This window comes from Penicillium lagena (assembly GCF_028827675.1).
Source record: "Penicillium lagena strain IBT 129212 chromosome Unknown utg000002l_segment0_segment0, whole genome shotgun sequence".
Classification (NCBI taxonomy): domain Eukaryota; kingdom Fungi; phylum Ascomycota; class Eurotiomycetes; order Eurotiales; family Aspergillaceae; genus Penicillium; species Penicillium lagena.
In genome coordinates, this window is record NW_026623223.1 from 2494138 (window position 1) to 2511731 (window position 17594).

The window sequence follows — 17594 nt, forward strand, 5'->3', positions numbered from 1 at the left end:
AAATGCAAGGGAAAAAAAAGAGCAGAGCTTTGCGCCGATCGTTTGTTGCCTCGGACCCGTTTTTCTCTTTCTTTCTTTCTTCCCATCCACACCTTCTTTTTACCTCGTTCTTTCTTTGTTCGGGCTTTCGTTATATCGCTCATCATGTCTGCCGTTCAGCCTGTTGCTGTCTACGCCCTCCGGGTCCCCCCCCGGGGTTATGATCCCTGCTGTCCCCAATGCTGCTGCTTCGGTCCGTATTATGGTCCATGATAGGATGAAGTGAAGAAATCTGACTCGAGTTTTAGTTCCGCGTGAGCATGGCTGCCATTGATCCGGATGAGGAGCCCGAGTACGAGGACGGAGACTCGAGCAAGCCCGCCCGTGCGACTCTGAAGATCATTCGCCCTCCTCCTGGTATGGACCTGGACGACTCGGATGAGGACGATGAGGACTACGATGATGACGATGAGGAGGAGGATGACGACTCCGACGATGATGAGGAGGTCAACGGTGGCCCCAGCGACAAGGAGAAGGCTCGGAAACTCAAGGAGGCGGCCGCTCTGAAGGACCTGGAGGACGCGATGGAGGAGGATGACGACGAAGACGAGGATGACTCCGGCTTCGACCTCAAGGCTGCGATCTCCAAGCTCATTAAGGGCAAAGGTCCCGCTACTGGTGATGACGACGAGGAGGACGACGACGAGTCGGACGAGAGCCTGGACCTGGACGAGAATGTTATCTGCACCCTGAACCCCGAGCAGGTACTTCCTTCCGCCCCTGCCAGGCAATCAACAGAAATAGCTAACTGAACATCGTACAGAACTGCCAGCAACCCCTCGACATCACTGTCTGCGAGGGCGAGCGCGTTTTCTTCAAGGTCTCTGGTAACCACACCATCTTTTTGACCGGCAACTATGTCATTGGCCTCGATGAGGCCCATCCGGATTTCGACGAGGACGAGGATGATGAGGACGACTATGACCTGTCTCCCGATGAGGATGAGCTCGACATTGAGGACCTCTACGATATGGAGGGCGACAGCGATGACCTCGATGGACTGGATGACCCGCGGATCGCGGAGGTCGACAGCGACGAGGAGACTCCCCAGCTTGTTGAAGCCCCAACCAAGGGCAAGAACAAGCGTGCCGCCGAGTCGGACGAGGAGCCCAACCTGGATGACATGATCGCCAAGGGCAAGAAGGCCAAGGCCGAGGAGCCGGCTTTGACCAAGGCTCAGCAGAAGAAGCTGAAGAAGAACAACGGCGATGCCGCTCCTGTGGAGAGCAAGAAAGAGACCAAGAAGGAGACTAAGACCGACAAGAAGGTTCAATTCGCGAAGAACCTGGAGCAGGGTCCTACCCCGTCGGGTGACAAGCCCACGGGCACCCTCGGCGTGAAGGAGGTCAAGGGCGTTAAGATAGATGATAAGAAGCTCGGTAAGGGTGCTGCCGCCAAGCATGGCAACACCGTTGCTATGCGGTACATCGGCAAGCTGGAGGATGGCAAGGTCTTTGATGCCAACAAGAAGGGCAAGCCGTTCACCTTCAAGCTCGGCAAGGGCGAGGTGATCAAGGGCTGGGACATCGGCGTTGCTGGCATGGCTGTCGGTGGCGAGCGTCGCCTCACGGTCCCTGCCAACTTGGCCTACGGCAAGAAGGCGCTGCCGGGCATCCCGGCCAACTCCAAGTTGATCTTCGACGTGAAGCTGCTCGAGATCAAATAGAGTACTTGCTTTCTCTTTTCTTTTTCTAACATCTATGGGCTGCAAGGGTGTTTTTGAGGGTCTTCCGGTTTGCTTGCATGATTCCCGTGATATCCGACTTGTTGTTTCCTTTTTTCTACTTGCATTCAGCAGGGATGAGGTTATCGCGAGGGGCCTGAATGTGTGTTTGTCCCTGCCGGGGAAGATGAAAAAAAAGTTGTGTGTATTTGTGTATGTATTTTGAATCTAACTACGGCGTGTGTCCGATCTATAAGTGAATTTTTCCCTTCTGGCTTAGTATTGAACTGGTGGTGGTGCTTTCTCTGTTCTGTCCACTGTCAGCCGTCGTCGCTGCCGCGTATATCCTCTTCATCTTGCCCCCTTTTCTTCTCGTTATCCGTGATCTTCACATTGTACTGTCGTCTATTCTATCGTTAAAAAGACCATGCTCTCCGGTCTTTGTCCAAAGAACTTCTCGCTCCCTGCGTCTGGCCGAGAAGACGCCCACACCATGACGGTCTCAGATGAGCAGAAAGATAAAAGCACCCGAAGGCTGTTCGGCATTCTGAGATCGAATCGATTCACCATCACCAAAGTTGACACTTCGCCCACGGAGTCGGCAGCTTCAGAGAGCCCAGCCAGTGGCTCCAAGCTCTTATTCTTATTCAGACTGCGAGACTCTTTCACAAGTATATGTCTCTCTCCTCTTTCCTTTTCGGTCTGATAACCAGTCACAGGCACCAAGACATCGAGCACAGAACCTGGATCACCGACGACGCCCCAAAGCACGAATGAAGTCTCAGGGCCATCGTCAAACGACACGGAAGGGGATAGCTCGACTGATGCCTCTCCTGCACAAACCCAGTCACTGGCTTCCTCGTCGTCTCCCTCTGTCGAGCCTGATGCCATTAATCCTGTTCCGGGATCCTCGCCTGCCGCAGGCTACACAGCGGGAAAGGAAGCCTTCCAACCTCATGGGCGGTCTGAAGTGCAGCAAGATACTACTACCGATGATGATAAATGCATCATCCTGAGTGAGTCTCCAAATACGACCAGGTCGAAACTCGATCGGATCTCGCAAAAGATCTCCTCGTCGATTAATCGCCCAACGGTGATCCGCCGCGGCCATCTGAGAAATAGACCCAGCGTCCTGGTCCTCGACTTTGCCGCTCCTTCCAATTTGAGCAAGCAGGGTGACGCCGCGAATGATATTTCGAACCCGTCCACAACCCCGAGCAGCAATGGTTCTCCTCTCAGTGGCCAGTCCACGCCTCCAACTTCTGGAGAGCCGTCTCCTTCGCCGGAAAGATCCAAGCCCTTCAGTGAACAAGTCCCTAGACCAACCGACTGGGGCTATTTGTCAAGTCGCGACCTGGGTGTGAAGTCGGCACCTGCTGCTATCATGCCGCCGAGCACCTCCCCGTCTGTCTGGACTGTGGAAGCGGCTTCTGCAGCAAAGATTTTCTTCGAGGTCCATTTCGATTCGCTTCTTGCCAATGTGAACGCTCGCTCTCAGCGTCAGCAAGAACTGGAGGACCACATCTATTTGAGCCAGCTCACGCTCGAGGACCAGATAGTGGCAAAGCACAATTGGGTCATGCAGGAAAATGAACATCTTCGTCGGTGCCGTGCTCTCAAAAGCACGCTTTGCTGTCCGCAAAGCACAGATGCTGTCTCGAAGGCTGGATACGAGGCGATCAAGGTCCTCGGCAAAGGAAGCTTTGGCGTGGTGCGTTTGGTTCGCGAGAAAGACAGTCCAAAAACGCCATCTGAGGATGGAGAGTTGCTGCGCACGAACGACAACAGTGCCAACATGAGGAGCAGGCATATGGATTTGTTGCGACCTGCGCTGGATGGGTCCAGGCGCAGCCGGCGCCGGTATATGACTGGGGAGCGGAAGGGGGTGTATGCGATGAAGATCATTCGGAAGTCGGAGATGATCCGCAACTGCCAAGAGGGACACATTCGTGCAGAGAGAGACTTCATGGTGACTTCTGCAAAGTCTCGCTGGATCGTTCCCTTAATCGCTAGTTTCCAAGATGCCAACAATCTGTATCTCGTCATGGATTTCATGGTGGGCGGCGACTTCTTAGGGCTTTTGATTCGTCATGATATCCTCAATGAGGACTGCACGCGGTGGTATGTCGCCGAAATGATCCTTTGTATCGAGGAGGCGCATAAACTTGGTTGGATTCACCGCGACATCAAGCCAGACAATTTTCTCATCTCGCCTTCGGGACACTTGAAGATTTCCGACTTCGGACTGGCCTTCAATGGACATTGGTCTCACGATCAGGTGTATTACGCCGTCCAGCGCTATTCACTTCTAGACAAGCTCGGCATTCGGATTGAAGGCGATGACGAAGATCAAGAGGAGTCTGCTAATGCGAAAGAAACGTCCCTTTCCAGCATCGATAAACCCGGTCTTAAAACCGGCCGAGAGCTGACTGCCGGATTGCCGGGCTTGCAAGATATCAAGGATAAAAGGCGACTTGCAAAGAGTATGGTAGGGACCAGCCAGTACATGGCGCCTGAAGTCATCCGGGGCGAGGTATACGACGGGCGATGTGACTGGTGGAGCGTGGGGATCATATTGTATGAGGTGAGTACTGGAGTAATTATGGCTGGAAGAGAGAAAAGCTTACGAACCATTTTCAGTGCCTCTACGGCTTTACTCCGTTTGCTTGCGAAAGCCGTCGTGATACAAAGATCAAGATTCTCGCAAGTTCAAAGCCCTGTTTTATGTACCTATTTCTAACCTGTATCTTCAAGCACCATGTCCGAACCTTGCACTTCCCAAGAGAGAGATCACACGAAAGGCTGGTATCTCAAGAAGCTATTGATGTCATCTGCCAGATCCTGCAAGAGCGAGAGTTCCGCTTATGCTCTCGAAGATACCATGCCAACGACTTTCTGGATTCTCGAGCTATCCCAATGCACTACGTCTACTCCACAGACCCTCGACACCGAAGCAATAAGCGGAGCTACGTTTATCCCAACGATGCAGGCCCTATCAAGACCCATTCGTTTTTCAGAGGCATCCCCTGGGAGGAGATCCATCGTCTCCGGCCGCCGATGGTCCCAAAAGTGAGAAACTGGGAAGACACCCGGTATTTTGACGACTGGAAATCCCTCGTCGGTGGTCTTGACGATCCTTCGGACACGAGCACTGCAAAAGCAGCTGCAAACCCTGCTATCCCGGTGTCCCAAGAACCGAGCTCCGCAACAACCTCCCTCGAAGCTCAGGCGTCGGAGGAGGAGGCCGTGGAAGAAGATACGGCGGAGCAACAACAACCTGCCGTGCGTAAAATGAAAGACGATGAGAAAAAGCAGAAGGAAAAGAAACGGGCCCGTGATGTGATGCTTCGGGATAAGGAGATCGGAAAGATCGTCTTGGAGATGCGCAAGAAGAGTGCGTTTCTGGGATATACTTATCGCCGACCCAGAGCCCCGGCTGTTGCGGTCAGCATGGAGCGCGGGCGTCAACCGCTGGATAGAGGACAATTTGCCGATCTGTATGCGTTGTGAACTTGGTGCTTGGTTGGAGAGTCCACGCACACCCAAAAACACTTTCCCTATTCTACCCTGACTTGTTAAGTCGTGGACGATCTTATTTATATTCACTTTTTTTGTTCCTTCCCTCGTGGCTGTCCTACTCTCCCTCTCGTTACTGTCTCTTGCTGTGCTCTATTCTGCTCTACTCTACTATCCTAATACTCCTGTATATCCTTAGAAACGAGGAAATATGACTCTGGCTGTAATAGCCATGATCTTTGACATGCTTTCCCTGCATCAAATATGAGAACGATGATCAAATCCACCACGTGTAGGTATAGAAATCCATTTCAGCTCGAGAAATGAGATTTGTCTGAAGTCCATCGACTTTTGTTGCCACTGGCAAATTTTTCATAATGGCTTGGAGTATTTTATCCATATAGACTGTCACGCTTCAAGGATTCTTAGTGGCTGTCTAATAATAAATTGAGATCCTCGGTCGTTTAAGCTATCTGAGCACAATTTTGTAGTTTGCCTGTCCACTAAGACCAATCGATATATAAGATTGACTTTACCCGCAGATCAGTCTTCACATACAAATGGGTCTTTTTAGTCGCTGCAAAGTCCACGAAGTTGTATAAAGTAAGCCGATCCTCGGTTGCGGGTATCCTTTGCTCCACAGGCAAGGATAATAGGCCGGCCTCTTCTAGGTTCATCGTGGCTTCGGCGATCTTGGCTGACCGGCGCGCAATCCATAGACTTTCCTGGCGTGGATAAGCCGATAAAAGCTGGATAGCCTTCCGCCGCACTAGAGGGTGACGGCATGAGGTGGCAGTCCATTGCAGTGCACGGATAGCACAATTGTCCAAGCTGAAATACGGCTCCGTGCTAGCGTCTAGTAGGAGTAGCTTCTCTGCTAAGGTCACTATATTCTCAAAGTGACCATTCCATTTATCAAATTCAATCTCTTTCCACCGTATATTGCCGAAAGTCCACGTAACAGCGAGAAGATGGTCGATTCGAAGAGAGAGGACGGCGAGTTCGCCCGTTGACCCGTTTCCTGGGGTCTGTAATAGCCTCTCGAAAGACGCAAGCCAATCGTCGTATGTCCGCTCTAGCATCGGTACTTGCGAAAGAATCCTCTGCCAGGTGGGGTCCTGAGGGGAACCACCCTGGGCAAAGGCCGTAACTGGACCCGAGTGGTAATAGAGTGCCAAACAGTAATTCATCACGGCGGTCAGGCTCCGGCGAGCGTCCCCGATATCTTTGAATTCGGTAGGTATCTCGATGGTCCTCAGGTCGGTGAATGATGGGAGCACTTTGTAGGGCCGGGAAAACGAACCCAACTCAATGTTCAACCGGGAGAACATCTCTACCAGCTCGTTGTATACGATCTGCGAGTCACTTGAGTGTGCCGTTGTTACTGGCCCCGGCCGTGCGAGAATGTTTAGGCCTGCTTCTATATGGTCGAGCGCCCTGTTGTAGTCACCTCTGAGTAGTTCTAGACACACGAATAGTCCGCACGTAATTAACGTGAGGTCGAGATTTGTAGTCCTAGGTGCTGACACGTTCTCCAGCAGAAGCCGAATAGATTTGTTGTATTGCTGCAATATAAAGCTCTCAGTGTAGCCAGGGCGTAGAACGCCCCGATATTGCTGGTGGGCGGCGCCGACAGCCGCGACAGCGTGTCGGATAACGGGCTCATAGTGACTGAGTTGTGGAAGCAAGCAATCCCAGAATTTGGAGGAGAAGAACCCCATCATGGCGCGCGATGTCCGGGTGGAAAATAGGGAAACATACTCGCGCTCCTTGGCACTGCCTAGGGGGAGAATCATTCGACTGTCCGTGTTGCAAGCGGTACGCTGGCGCCGGTAAGCATCTAGGACGTTCTGGCGTAGTTGCCTTTGCGAGATATTGACAGCATATCCATCGCACTTGCGGCCTGTCGTAGTACACTGTCCACATGCGGGTTTCTGTTCGTCACAGCGGACATGGCGAGCTCTGAAATTAGATATTTTTTAGCGGCTCGACATATCATGGACGGAGAGAAATTCTTACTTGCAGGTCATGCAACCATGGCGCCTGTTGACGCGTACGGTTCTTGGACCCATTGTATGATAGCTTTTACTGTTGTATGTAGGATGAATGTTCGATACAGGTGGGTGGATGGGAGGACATTAAATACATCGCAGCAAATGATACGGTGCACATATAACTAGGGGTGAGTGCAGACTTGGGGCTGACGCTGTGGCTCAAAAGCTGAATGAAGGGCTGAAGCTGAATGAAAGCTCGCCCGTTGGGGCTGTATTTAGTTCCCGGACAAGACAGTGGCTGTGCTCCAGAGCCGAAAAGCCCTGCGGGTGAATGCAAGCCCGCCCCCACGGGGGCTGGGTTCGGGTGGCCTAAGCGGACAAGGCCGTGGCTGTAACTTCGAGACTCTGGGTATCATTGGCTTACTACTATTTTTAAAAAGCTTTTTGAAAAGGTCCAGCTCAGATGGCCACCAACGAGTCCTGGTTTGTGGAAAGCAATGACGAATATCGACTTGTTCACAGAGAGACAGTGGTCTTTGCGATGGCAGGCAGTGATTCGAACAATGGCGTTGGTCCGTTCTTCACCGAAACGGTGTTCGGTGATGGAGCAGTATCCACGAGGCATAAATCATTCACCGGGAAAAACATCTCTGCCGGTAGGTATGGTCTATTCTTGGAGCTATAAAAAAAGGATCATCTAGCTTAGGTACTTAGTTATGATTTCACCCGTTTGATAACAAATCGTTAAGTACGAAAATGGCTATATCGGGATCAGCTTATCACGCAATTGGAGTTTGAAAGAGCGTCTCTGTTTCAGACATGGGAGGCAATAACGGTTGCAAGTATACATAAATCGAGTCAAGACGGAGAAGGCGGATACCGCACTTGGCTTTGTGACCATCTTATCAAATTTGAGAAAGTCCCAGTCCAAAACAAGCTCGGGGGTTAAGTAAAAATAAGACAACAAACGCAAACACATCAAATTCCTTGACATATAGCACACAGCTCGAAAAAGGGATAGGGTATCAAGTAGAAAAAGACGGGAGAATGAGATGAGAGGATCAGACGATGGGAGCACTCATCGAAAAGGCCGAATCGGTCATTCGATCTTCGGGTTTCATAGTGCCATTAAGCAAAGGACACAGCTTCTTATTGGTCTTGATATGGCCGACCTGGCCACAATTGGCACATTTGCGCTGCGTACCAGCAGGCCTACCATCGCCCGGCGACTCGCCAGAACGGGGGATGCCTTTCTGCTTTTCGCGGGCGAAGCGGCGCTCCTTGTTGCGGTTTAGACGGCTGAGTTCAGCCTCGATCAGCTTGCGGTTCCGGGCGTCGACCTCCGGGTCGCCGGTTGGCTGGAGAGATTCCAATTTCGTGTGCACGGCCTCAACACGGTGCCGGTGTTGGATGTAGTGTCTGATCACGCGTGGGTCCCAGACCAGCTGTTCCTTTTCCAGAATTTCGCCGCTGGCACCCTTGATCTGGCGGGTGATCCGTAGGACTTTGCCACGTTGGCTTGTGAAGCTCATCTTGCTGAATTGACTGGTTGTTTCGTCGTCACGCCGATATGGCGCAGGAGTGGGCGCTTCGGAGCGTGGTGTCGGTTTGCTGAAGTCGTCTTCGTCTACTTGGTCGACGTCGCTTTCTTGGTCGGAGTGCTCGACGGTCGAAGAGAGACTCTCTTTCTGTGCATCCCAGATTTTGCGGATGGAGGTCTCATAGGACTTCTGCTGGCGAGCGACGTTGTAGCTGTGGCCACCGAGTTCCTTGAGCCTTTGCGCATCCAACTTGTCTTCCACGGATTCACCGATAGCCTTGAAACCACCTTTCATGGATGTCTTTATGAAGTTGTAGCCTTCACCACGGCCGGTTGGATCACCTTCGCCATGGAGTTTCAGCATGGCCTTGCCTTGAGAAGCAAGTAGGAAATTCCGCGTGGCCTTCCAAGGAGCCATCTGTTGCTCAAAGCTTTCACTTTCCTCGTCCTCCTCGTTATCACCCCCAGTCTCGGCATCGTTGCCAAAACCCGTATCGTGAAGATGTTGTTGGCCAACCTGCATAGACTCCAGGAGACAGACATCCTCAGGTTGCACCCAGGATCGGATGGTGTCCTGGTCAGGAAGATTGGGGTCCAGAGGCTTCCAGTATTTGGTGTCCTTGTCATGCTGCAGGAAATCCTTGACTTTCTGTCGATTCTGCATGTCGGTCGTTCCCGGAATGTGGGCCGTAACGTCGCTGATCGCGAGACGCTCATCAGAACTCTTTTTTAGCAGACGATACACCAGCATCTTCATCCTGTTCTTAGCCACAGTGGTGACCTTTCGTGAATGGGGGCCCGGGATGTCGACCGAAGGGAATTGTTGACCGGCAACGAAGAAATTCTCTATGTTGCGCAAGAAATAGTTGCTGCCTCCAGTACCAGTGGTATTGCGAATGACAAGGAAATCCGTCGGTTTAGCTTGGTGGGGGAACAGCGGCGCTCGGTACATCGAGTTGGAGATTGCAGGACTGATTTCGCCTGGGTCGACATGCCCAAAAATGGAATATGGGCTTTTATCCTGGGGCAGGAGAACGACCGTTTCTCCGATTTCTGCCTTGGGGCGAGTAGGATCCTCCATGTTTTTTCGTCGGTAGTAATTGATAAAGCGATTCGACATTCCGAAGTTGGAGAGCGTCATAGGAACCTCCTCAGAGTACTCCACTAGCAAGACGTTGGAGTTGTCTCCCAACGACAATGACTTGGTAGAATCGTAGAGAGTCTTGGCATCTTTGCCTCGTTGATGTTTCCGTTTGACATGCACAGGATTCTTGAACCAGGAGGTTTGGCCTGGCCGGAAAGCAAGAGCGGGACGGTGGAAGGATCGAGCTTCTGCCTTGGCCAGTTCGGTCTTGTAGTAAGGCCACTGCAAGCGCAAGGCTGGGAGACTGTGCTCTAGAGTCATATTGCCAAGCGTACTACGAATCTTGTTCTGGTGGTTCTGCTTCAGCATGTCGTACGCCTGGTCATTCGAAATGTTGTATCGCTGAGTGAGACGGCGCGTAAGGTTGGAATCCACATCGTCTCTTGTGAGAGGAGCGGCATGCTTCGGTTTGCGAGAAATAGCGTCTACCCGCAGTTCGTCGACGAGGATATTTGGGTCGTTCATGTCAATTGTCACCTTCTTTGCAATCTGCTGAGTTGCACGTTCGGGATCATCCAGAAGGGGAATATCAAGATGCGACAGCGCAATAACGTCCATTGGAGTTGGCCCTGTTTTGCGCTTCTTCGCGGGTTGATTTGCGTCTCTCAGCCAGTCCGGCTCCTCTTCTTCAAACAGATCATCCTCATCATTTCGTACAAGGGGTTGTTTTTCAATCTCTGACAAGGATGATTCCTCGTCTTTGATGTCCCAGTCTGCGCAGATGGTCCGAAGATCCTGCATGGTAAAGCCTCCTGGTAGGAGCTCGTCCATGTCAATGTCGCCCAATTCAATGTCGTCCTTTGTTTCTTCTTCCTCTTCCTCTTCTTCCTCCCGTGGCGTGTCGGTGATCATCACTATGCCCATGGATTCTTCATGGCCGCGCTTGGACGGTTGGCCCGTGCGGAACACGCGCTCTTGGTCGGGAGCGAGTTCGATGTTGACCTTGGTGGGAAGAACTGGCTTGGGCGGCTTGGGGGGCTGTTTTCCGAGGAAGAAAGCCCGCTTGTGGGGGATAAGCTCCAACCAACGCGGAAGGGTGTAGCGGTCGAACGTGGGGAACAAAGAGTGCAGCAACTCCTCGTGGTTTTCGGGTGGCGCAGGTGGGTTATCCGGTCCACCTATTGACGACATCGCGAACAGAGCTTGTTGGAGTTTCCAGGCACGGAGTGTCGCGGGATCCATCTCTTCCGCCGAGACAACGCTCTCTTCCTCCAGTAGCATCTCTTTATCACGCGCCAATGAAGGCTGTGGTTGGGAGATCGGGGGAATAGGTGGTAATTCAACAGGTTCGGTCGTTATCGACGGTTCATCATCTTCGAAGAGACCTTTGATGTCCTGACCAGCAGGAGGCGGAGAGGAAGGCCCTTCGCCGAAGAGATCATCGAGATTATCCTCCTGTGCCGGAAGTTCGTTGCCTTGATCTCCAAAGATATCTTCATCGGCTCCAAATAGTTCTGGCTCTCCAGCGTCGAGATTCGCAAACGCACCGCCGGCTGTGTCCTCTGGCGGGAGAAGGGTCGGCGCGGATGCGACTTCTTCCTCCGGAAGGTCATCGTCTTCGAAGTCTTCGTAGTCGATCGCGTCGTCAGCCTTCTCGCCAACTTCCAGATCTCGTGCCAAAAAATCGAGGGATGGGCCCGACTCGTAGTTGTTCAGCTGCCGCATCACATTGTCGAAGTCCGCATCGTCCTCGGGCTCGGGCGCCCCATTCTGAGTCGCGTGTGGCATATTGACGACGGAGACGCTGACAAGCGCGGGGACTCAAGGAGGGAGGCAGTACGGTGGACGCCCTGGAATCAGGGCCGACGTGAACAGATGTGAAGCAAGGCGGGAGGCACTGGCCAGCGAAGACACGAACGATCTCAAGATGCGCGCATCGGGTTGGCTGATGTGTCTATCGTAAGAGAGAGAGAGATAGATCACTCAGCGCCAGCCAGCGTGAGAAAGCGAGGGAGGGAGGGAGTGAGGGTGAGGGTGAGGGTGGCGATGAAGACAACAATGAGGATGGTGAAGGGCAGTACGAAAGTGGCCGAGAGTCAAGGCAAAAGCGGAAACGGCGCTAACCCAATCAGGCAATCAGCTCATTCACCATTGTAGAGACATTAATGAATGTAGATTCAGTTTGCGCTCAATAAGGCTAGTAATTATACAGTATTCATCATGCGACATTAAAATCCCCGTAGAAAATACACAGTGCCTTGCTGGCTCCTTCCATACAATAGTGCATGACGGTTGTCTGGCGGTTATCCGGGACGGTCTTCGCCAGCTGCTTCAAGTCTGATGTACGGGGAAGGTACAGAACCACATGCTTGGTAAAAGCTGAGTACTCATTGTATAGTTTCTGTAAGGAATAGGGCTCCATGGTGCGCAAGTTGAACACCGTGTCTGAGCGGTACCCGGGTCCTAATAACCTGCGTTAGCCAATGCTATCTGATTGTGGGGATATCAAACATACCACCCCAGGGAGGACTGGCAAAGATCACGCTGTACGGGGCCAGATCCTTGAGTTGGTTCTTGAGGATTTCGAAGCAGTCTCCCTCAAACCAAGTGATCTTATTCTCCACGCCGTAGATCCGCGCGTTGTGCTTGGCGCATTGCAGAACAGCAGGGTTCTTCTCAATCCCATAGACCCGCTTCCATTTTCCTGATTTCGCAAACGCAATCGTGTTTCCGCCCGCGCCGGCAAAGACGTCAATTAGAATGCTGCGTCCAGCCGGAGCGCCTTCGACGAGATGCGCGGCGATTTGACTGCAAATACGGGGATGAGTCTTGGTACCTCAACAAACAGAGAGACACTTACTTGGCGACTGGCTCGGGGGTGACTCCAAACCAGGCATCGTCCGTGAGCCAGATTCCCTCGTCATACTTGGAGAAGATGCGGTAACGTTGTGCCCAGTAACTAAGACGGGTCAGCGATGGCCAAGACTAGTATAACAGATGCCTTACTTCTGAATGTCCCATGGGACTTCATGGATATCATTATAGTGATGCACCTCCGGGGGTGCTTCCTCATCGTCGGCCATCTTTCCTGGGAAAAGAAAGAAAGAAAGATAGTGTTGGCGCAGGTTATCAGCAACGATAAGTGTTTGCAGTGTTTGCATCCCCATGTGGCCAGCTCTCGCTGTACCATAAACACATAACATCCACCAACGAACCCCAGGACACTCAACACCCTTCCACTACGGGCAGGCCGGCATCATGTTCGGTGCGCTGAATCGCTTCATTGGCCGCCTAGATGGCGAGCCGCCCCAACAGTCTCGAAATGGGCCGAACGACAACGCCTTCGGCTTCCAAGTGCTGCGCAACAAGGACCCCGAGCTGCCCTTAGAACCTTGGTTTGATTTTATTGTAGGAATCAATGGACATATCATTGTCAGTTATTATCTTTTTGGACGGGTTCAGACGAGATCGCTGACAGAGCGCTCTCTACAGGAGGATCCGGACCCGAACCTGTTTACAACAGAAGTGCGCAATTGCGCGGGAACCAGTCTGCGACTGGAAGTCTGGAGCGCAAAGGTACAACATAGCCCTCATCCTTCATGTCAAGAATGTCATTAACTGTGACCGTCAGGGCCAACGAACACATTCAGTCACCATCCCCGTGCCCGCCGGCAACCCGTCTCTCGGCCTCGCGCTCCAACTCGCTCCCCTCTCATCCACACAGCACATCTGGCATGTGCTGGGCATTCCGTCACCACTAAGTCCCGCCTACCGTGCGGGCCTGCTTCCGCACTCAGACTACATAATTGGCACCCCGAGCGGCACGCTAAGGGGCGAGTCGGCGCTGGGAGAGTTGGTGGAGGATCACCTGGACCGCACGCTAGTGCTATGGGTATACAACAGCGAATTTGACGTGGTTCGCGAGGTAGAGCTCGTTCCCACGCGCGGATGGGGTGGCGAGGGTGCTGTCGGTGCAGAGCTGGGATATGGCGCTCTGCATCGACTACCGGTGGGACTAGGCGAGGAGGTGGAAGGGCCGGGCGAGGTCGTCTTCGAGACGCGAGAAGACGGTACCTCTGCACCGGTCCTCGATTCGTCTGGCGCCGTTCCGGGCGTGGGCGAGCCATCAGCGAACTATTTGGTTCCTGCCAACCTGTCCGCGCCCCCGCCGATTGCTCCTCCTCCGCGCGCTGGTGGTGTGGCTTCGCCTGAAGGGACATCAAAATCCCCTGCGAGCCGCCGAAAGTCACGGCATGCCGGGGTGTCTCCCAATAATGCATTCGATGACTATTTCGCTGAGGGTGAGCAGAAGAGCCGTGAGCAGGACTTTGCACCCTCGCGGAAGGGGACTCCTCTACCTCCGCCACCAAAATTAGGGCCCTCGCCATCTCACTCTGAAAGTCCGGCTCCTGCATCGGGAGAGGATGCTGCAGAGGGTGCTATAGAGGAGCCGGCGGGTGAAGCACAGGAGTGACGAGCACACCCTGTTGACGTGATGTAGATTATAACGAATCTCCATAATACCACATTTACCGAAGATTCCTGAGGATGCATTTAAATTTGCTCATAGTGTAGGCCGTTGTTTGTTGAATTTGAGATTAAACTCGATCTATATATTTCCGCAGATTACGACCACTCACAAGTGAGCCGTACAGATTGTGTCGGGTGGGTCGAGCAGTTTAGCTGGTCCCTAGCAAAGCCCTGATCGAGCATAGATCGCCGCCACAATGGAAATGAAATCCTCCGGGAGAATTGATGCTTTCCGCACAGCCGCTTAGGCTATTTCGAAAGTGCTTGGTTCGCTCTGGGTCGACATGATTCGTTGCGAGACGCGACCATTCCGTAAAAGCCCAAGTGATGTCTTGAACAGGCCATGAATACTCTACCCCAGAAGCTTGATTTACGGGCATCAGAACAGTGAATCCGATTTAGCCGGATTTATAAGATCCCCTCTCAAGGATTACGCACTTGGGCTCGGTAGATCTATACCCAAGTAATGTTCAACTGCCGCAGTAAAGACCTCGGACGTTCCTGCACTTTACCCTTAGCAATTCAGATAAATAGGCCCTTATTTCCCGCTTCAATCCCCACAGTATAACTCCAAGGATTAGTACCTCATACTTCCAATGAAGCAATCAATTCCTCCTGTACTGGCCATATTGGCCCGCGCTTCCCGCGTGGAGCTATACCCAAGACTTTGACAACACCGCCAGCATCCACATTAATGCCCAACAAAAATACCAGGAAATGATCGGTGGTGGTTGCTCAGGCGCATTTGGGGGTGCCTGCCAGCTGTTTGGCGCTAATGGCCTGTCACCCGAGAACCAACAGAAAGTAACCCAGCTTCTCTTCGATGAGAACATGGGTGCTTTGAGTCTGGTGAGAAACGACATTGGCTCTTCGCCTGGAACCACTATTTTGCCTAAGTGTCCAGCAACGCCCGCTGGCCCGTTCGAATACGTTTGGGATGGCAGTGATAATTGCCAGCTGAATCTCACCCGGACGGCCCTGGAGTATAACCCGGAGCTGTTTGTTTACGCCGATGCATGGTCTGCACCCGGGTGTATGAAGACAGTTGGAACCGAGAATGATGGCGGGTTTATCTGCGGTGTGCGCGGAACAGACTGCGCTCATGACTGGCGTCAGGCCTATGCCGATTATCTGGTGCAATATGTCAAGTACTACAAGGAAGAGGGAATCGATGTCTCTATGCTGGGAGCATGGAATGAGCCGGACTTTAATCCGTTTACATACGAAAGTATGCTGTCGGATGGATCCAGGGCGAAGGATTTCCTGGAGGTGCTCTATCCGACTGCTAAAAAGGCATTTCCGAACGTGGATATCAGCTGCTGTGATGCCACCGGCGCGCGACAGGAGAGGAATATTTTGTACGAGCTGGAGAAAGCTGGCGGTAGTGACTTCTTTGATATCGCTGTAAGTCATGTTTTTGCTGGAGTATGACAAGGCACTGACACAGACAGACGTGGCACAACTATCAGAGTAACCCAGAAAGACCGTTCAATGCCGGAGGAAAACGAAACATTATGACCGAATGGGCCGATGTATGTGCTATCTCTGCAATAGTTAGGGCTTGCTGGTTGACACATCTATCTTTAGGGCTCTGGACCGTGGAACACGACTTGGGATTACTCCGGCCAACTTGCGTAAGTCATTCATCAATATATCTCTTGCTATGCATCTGCTAACCCCCTACCAGCGAGGGCCTTCAATGGGCGCTATACATGCACAACGCTTTCGTCAACAGCGACACCTCTGGCTACACCCACTGGGAGTGCGCCCAACAAGACGGTGGAGATAACGCACTTGTTGCCCTCCAGGGCGATACATACGTCGTTTCCTCTCGACTCTGGGCATTTGCATCCTTCTTCCGGTTTGCTCGGCCTGGCTCTATTCGAGTTGGGGCCACCAGCACCGTGGAGAATGTGTACGTGAGTGCGTATGTCAACAAGAACGGTACCGTGGCCATCCCGGTGATCAATGCAGCCCATTACCCATATGATGTGACTCTCAATCTTGAGGGAGTGCATGCGAAGAAGGCAAGCGCGTATCTGACGGACAATGAGCACAATGTCACCCTGGTTGATCAGTTCACGCTTCACGGTTCAACTTTCAAGGTTACTGTTGAGCCGAGGGCAGTGAAGACGTTTTGGCTAGAGTGAACGGGGTAATCCTGTGTTTTTCCACTACAGAAGTTTCAAGATAATTGAGAAACATACTCAATCCATCATAGTTTCCTGATAGCCAATGAAAAAGTTTTTTTCGAACAAAGGAAATAGTCCGGATTATGTCTTCGGATCTACGAGGTCTAAACGTACATATGCAAACACAGCAACAGACACAAACCTAGTGGCCCTTGCTCACAGTCTCCTCCAGCTTCTTCCGGGCCTCACCGATCTTCTCCTCCATCATCTGGCGGGCCATGCCACTGTGCGCAATGCCAGTGTACCAGATGTGCTCGGCTCGTTCCCGCAGGGCAATGTGCTGCTCGGCAACGGCCGGGACCTTCTTCTCGTACTCCCATGCTAGATCAGAGATATTCCGCATAGTCACCGGAAGTAGAGACCAGGCGGCAATGGTGCCAAAGGCGAGAGGGGACGCAGTGCGGAGGAGGATACCACGGTTGCGGGAGACGATTGAGCCAGCCATAGCAGCTACGACGACGTAGACGCCACCCGGGAGCAAGCGCTCACCGGACTCAGGCGAAGGTGCGAGCGAAGCAACCGTGTTGGTGAAGGCATTCTCAATGTTCAGGGCGCGGGACAGGAAGTCGTTGAAGCTGTTCTCCGCGGCGAGGGAGTGGTTGTACAGGAAGAGCCGGGCTTGCCGGATTTGGGCGGCCAGGATGTCTGTGGGGGTCGGCGAAGATGAGGGAGAGGGCTCCGAGGAGGGCCAGGAGATGAGCGGCTGGGAAGCTGGGGGAGCGGGTTTGGAGGGTTCAGGAATGTCGGCTGGGAAGTCGTCGTAGATGGGTTTCCTCTGTATTGTGTGTTAGGGACTTGTAGCTATAGAGATCCTGGTGATTGACATACCAAGTCGCGAGGCTGCTCTGCAAAGGCCGTCTGCCTGGGATACAGGGCGATGCCTCCAGCGAGGAGGGTGGCTGCGATTGGAGCCACAGCCCGCTGTGCGCGTCAGTATAGGGCCAATTGGAAGGAAAGAAACACGAATGACAAGCGGAACGAACTCACCTGCTGAAACATCGGGCGGAACGACATCCTGGAAGCAGAATGGAGTGGG

The 17594-nt window shown here is 52.7% G+C and overlaps 8 protein-coding genes across 8 annotated transcripts; 4 read left to right on the top strand and 4 right to left on the bottom strand.

Annotated features, from left to right (window-relative positions):
* Positions 1 to 144: 144 nt before the first annotated feature.
* On the top strand, positions 145 to 1705 carry N7510_003781 (FKBP-type peptidyl-prolyl cis-trans isomerase; the record flags this gene model as incomplete). Its single annotated transcript, XM_056975707.1, has 3 exons — positions 145 to 183; positions 288 to 743; positions 803 to 1705. The coding sequence occupies 3 exons, from the start codon at positions 145 to 147 to the stop codon at positions 1703 to 1705; spliced, it is 1398 nt and encodes a 465-aa protein (XP_056835663.1).
* Positions 1706 to 2195: 490 nt separating this feature from the next.
* N7510_003782 (uncharacterized protein) lies at positions 2196 to 5212 on the top strand (the record flags this gene model as incomplete). The annotated part of the gene is made up of 3 exons (XM_056975708.1): positions 2196 to 2373; positions 2422 to 4286; positions 4343 to 5212. 3 exons carry the CDS (start codon positions 2196 to 2198, stop codon positions 5210 to 5212), a joined length of 2913 nt encoding a protein of 970 aa, XP_056835664.1.
* A 509-nt stretch (positions 5213 to 5721) lies between these two features.
* N7510_003783 (uncharacterized protein) lies at positions 5722 to 7014 on the bottom strand (the record flags this gene model as incomplete). The annotated part of the gene is made up of 1 exon (XM_056975709.1): positions 5722 to 7014. The coding sequence occupies one exon, from the start codon at positions 7012 to 7014 to the stop codon at positions 5722 to 5724; it is 1293 nt and encodes a 430-aa protein (XP_056835665.1).
* A 1259-nt stretch (positions 7015 to 8273) lies between these two features.
* N7510_003784 (DUF3591 domain-containing protein) lies at positions 8274 to 11624 on the bottom strand (the record flags this gene model as incomplete). Its single annotated transcript, XM_056975710.1, has 1 exon — positions 8274 to 11624. The coding sequence occupies one exon, from the start codon at positions 11622 to 11624 to the stop codon at positions 8274 to 8276; it is 3351 nt and encodes a 1116-aa protein (XP_056835666.1).
* A 430-nt stretch (positions 11625 to 12054) lies between these two features.
* On the bottom strand, positions 12055 to 12919 carry N7510_003785 (RNA methyltransferase; the record flags this gene model as incomplete). The annotated part of the gene is made up of 4 exons (XM_056975711.1): positions 12055 to 12299; positions 12352 to 12644; positions 12697 to 12795; positions 12843 to 12919. 4 exons carry the CDS (start codon positions 12917 to 12919, stop codon positions 12055 to 12057), a joined length of 714 nt encoding a protein of 237 aa, XP_056835667.1.
* Positions 12920 to 13094: 175 nt separating this feature from the next.
* N7510_003786 (uncharacterized protein) lies at positions 13095 to 14310 on the top strand (the record flags this gene model as incomplete). The annotated part of the gene is made up of 2 exons (XM_056975712.1): positions 13095 to 13412; positions 13468 to 14310. The coding sequence occupies 2 exons, from the start codon at positions 13095 to 13097 to the stop codon at positions 14308 to 14310; spliced, it is 1161 nt and encodes a 386-aa protein (XP_056835668.1).
* Positions 14311 to 15083: 773 nt separating this feature from the next.
* N7510_003787 (glycoside hydrolase family 30 protein) lies at positions 15084 to 16516 on the top strand (the record flags this gene model as incomplete). Its single annotated transcript, XM_056975713.1, has 3 exons — positions 15084 to 15770; positions 15954 to 16000; positions 16054 to 16516. 3 exons carry the CDS (start codon positions 15084 to 15086, stop codon positions 16514 to 16516), a joined length of 1197 nt encoding a protein of 398 aa, XP_056835669.1.
* A 184-nt stretch (positions 16517 to 16700) lies between these two features.
* On the bottom strand, positions 16701 to 17572 carry N7510_003788 (MICOS complex subunit MIC26/MIC27; the record flags this gene model as incomplete). The annotated part of the gene is made up of 3 exons (XM_056975714.1): positions 16701 to 17333; positions 17387 to 17479; positions 17546 to 17572. 3 exons carry the CDS (start codon positions 17570 to 17572, stop codon positions 16701 to 16703), a joined length of 753 nt encoding a protein of 250 aa, XP_056835670.1.
* Between the last annotated feature and the right edge of the window lie 22 nt (positions 17573 to 17594).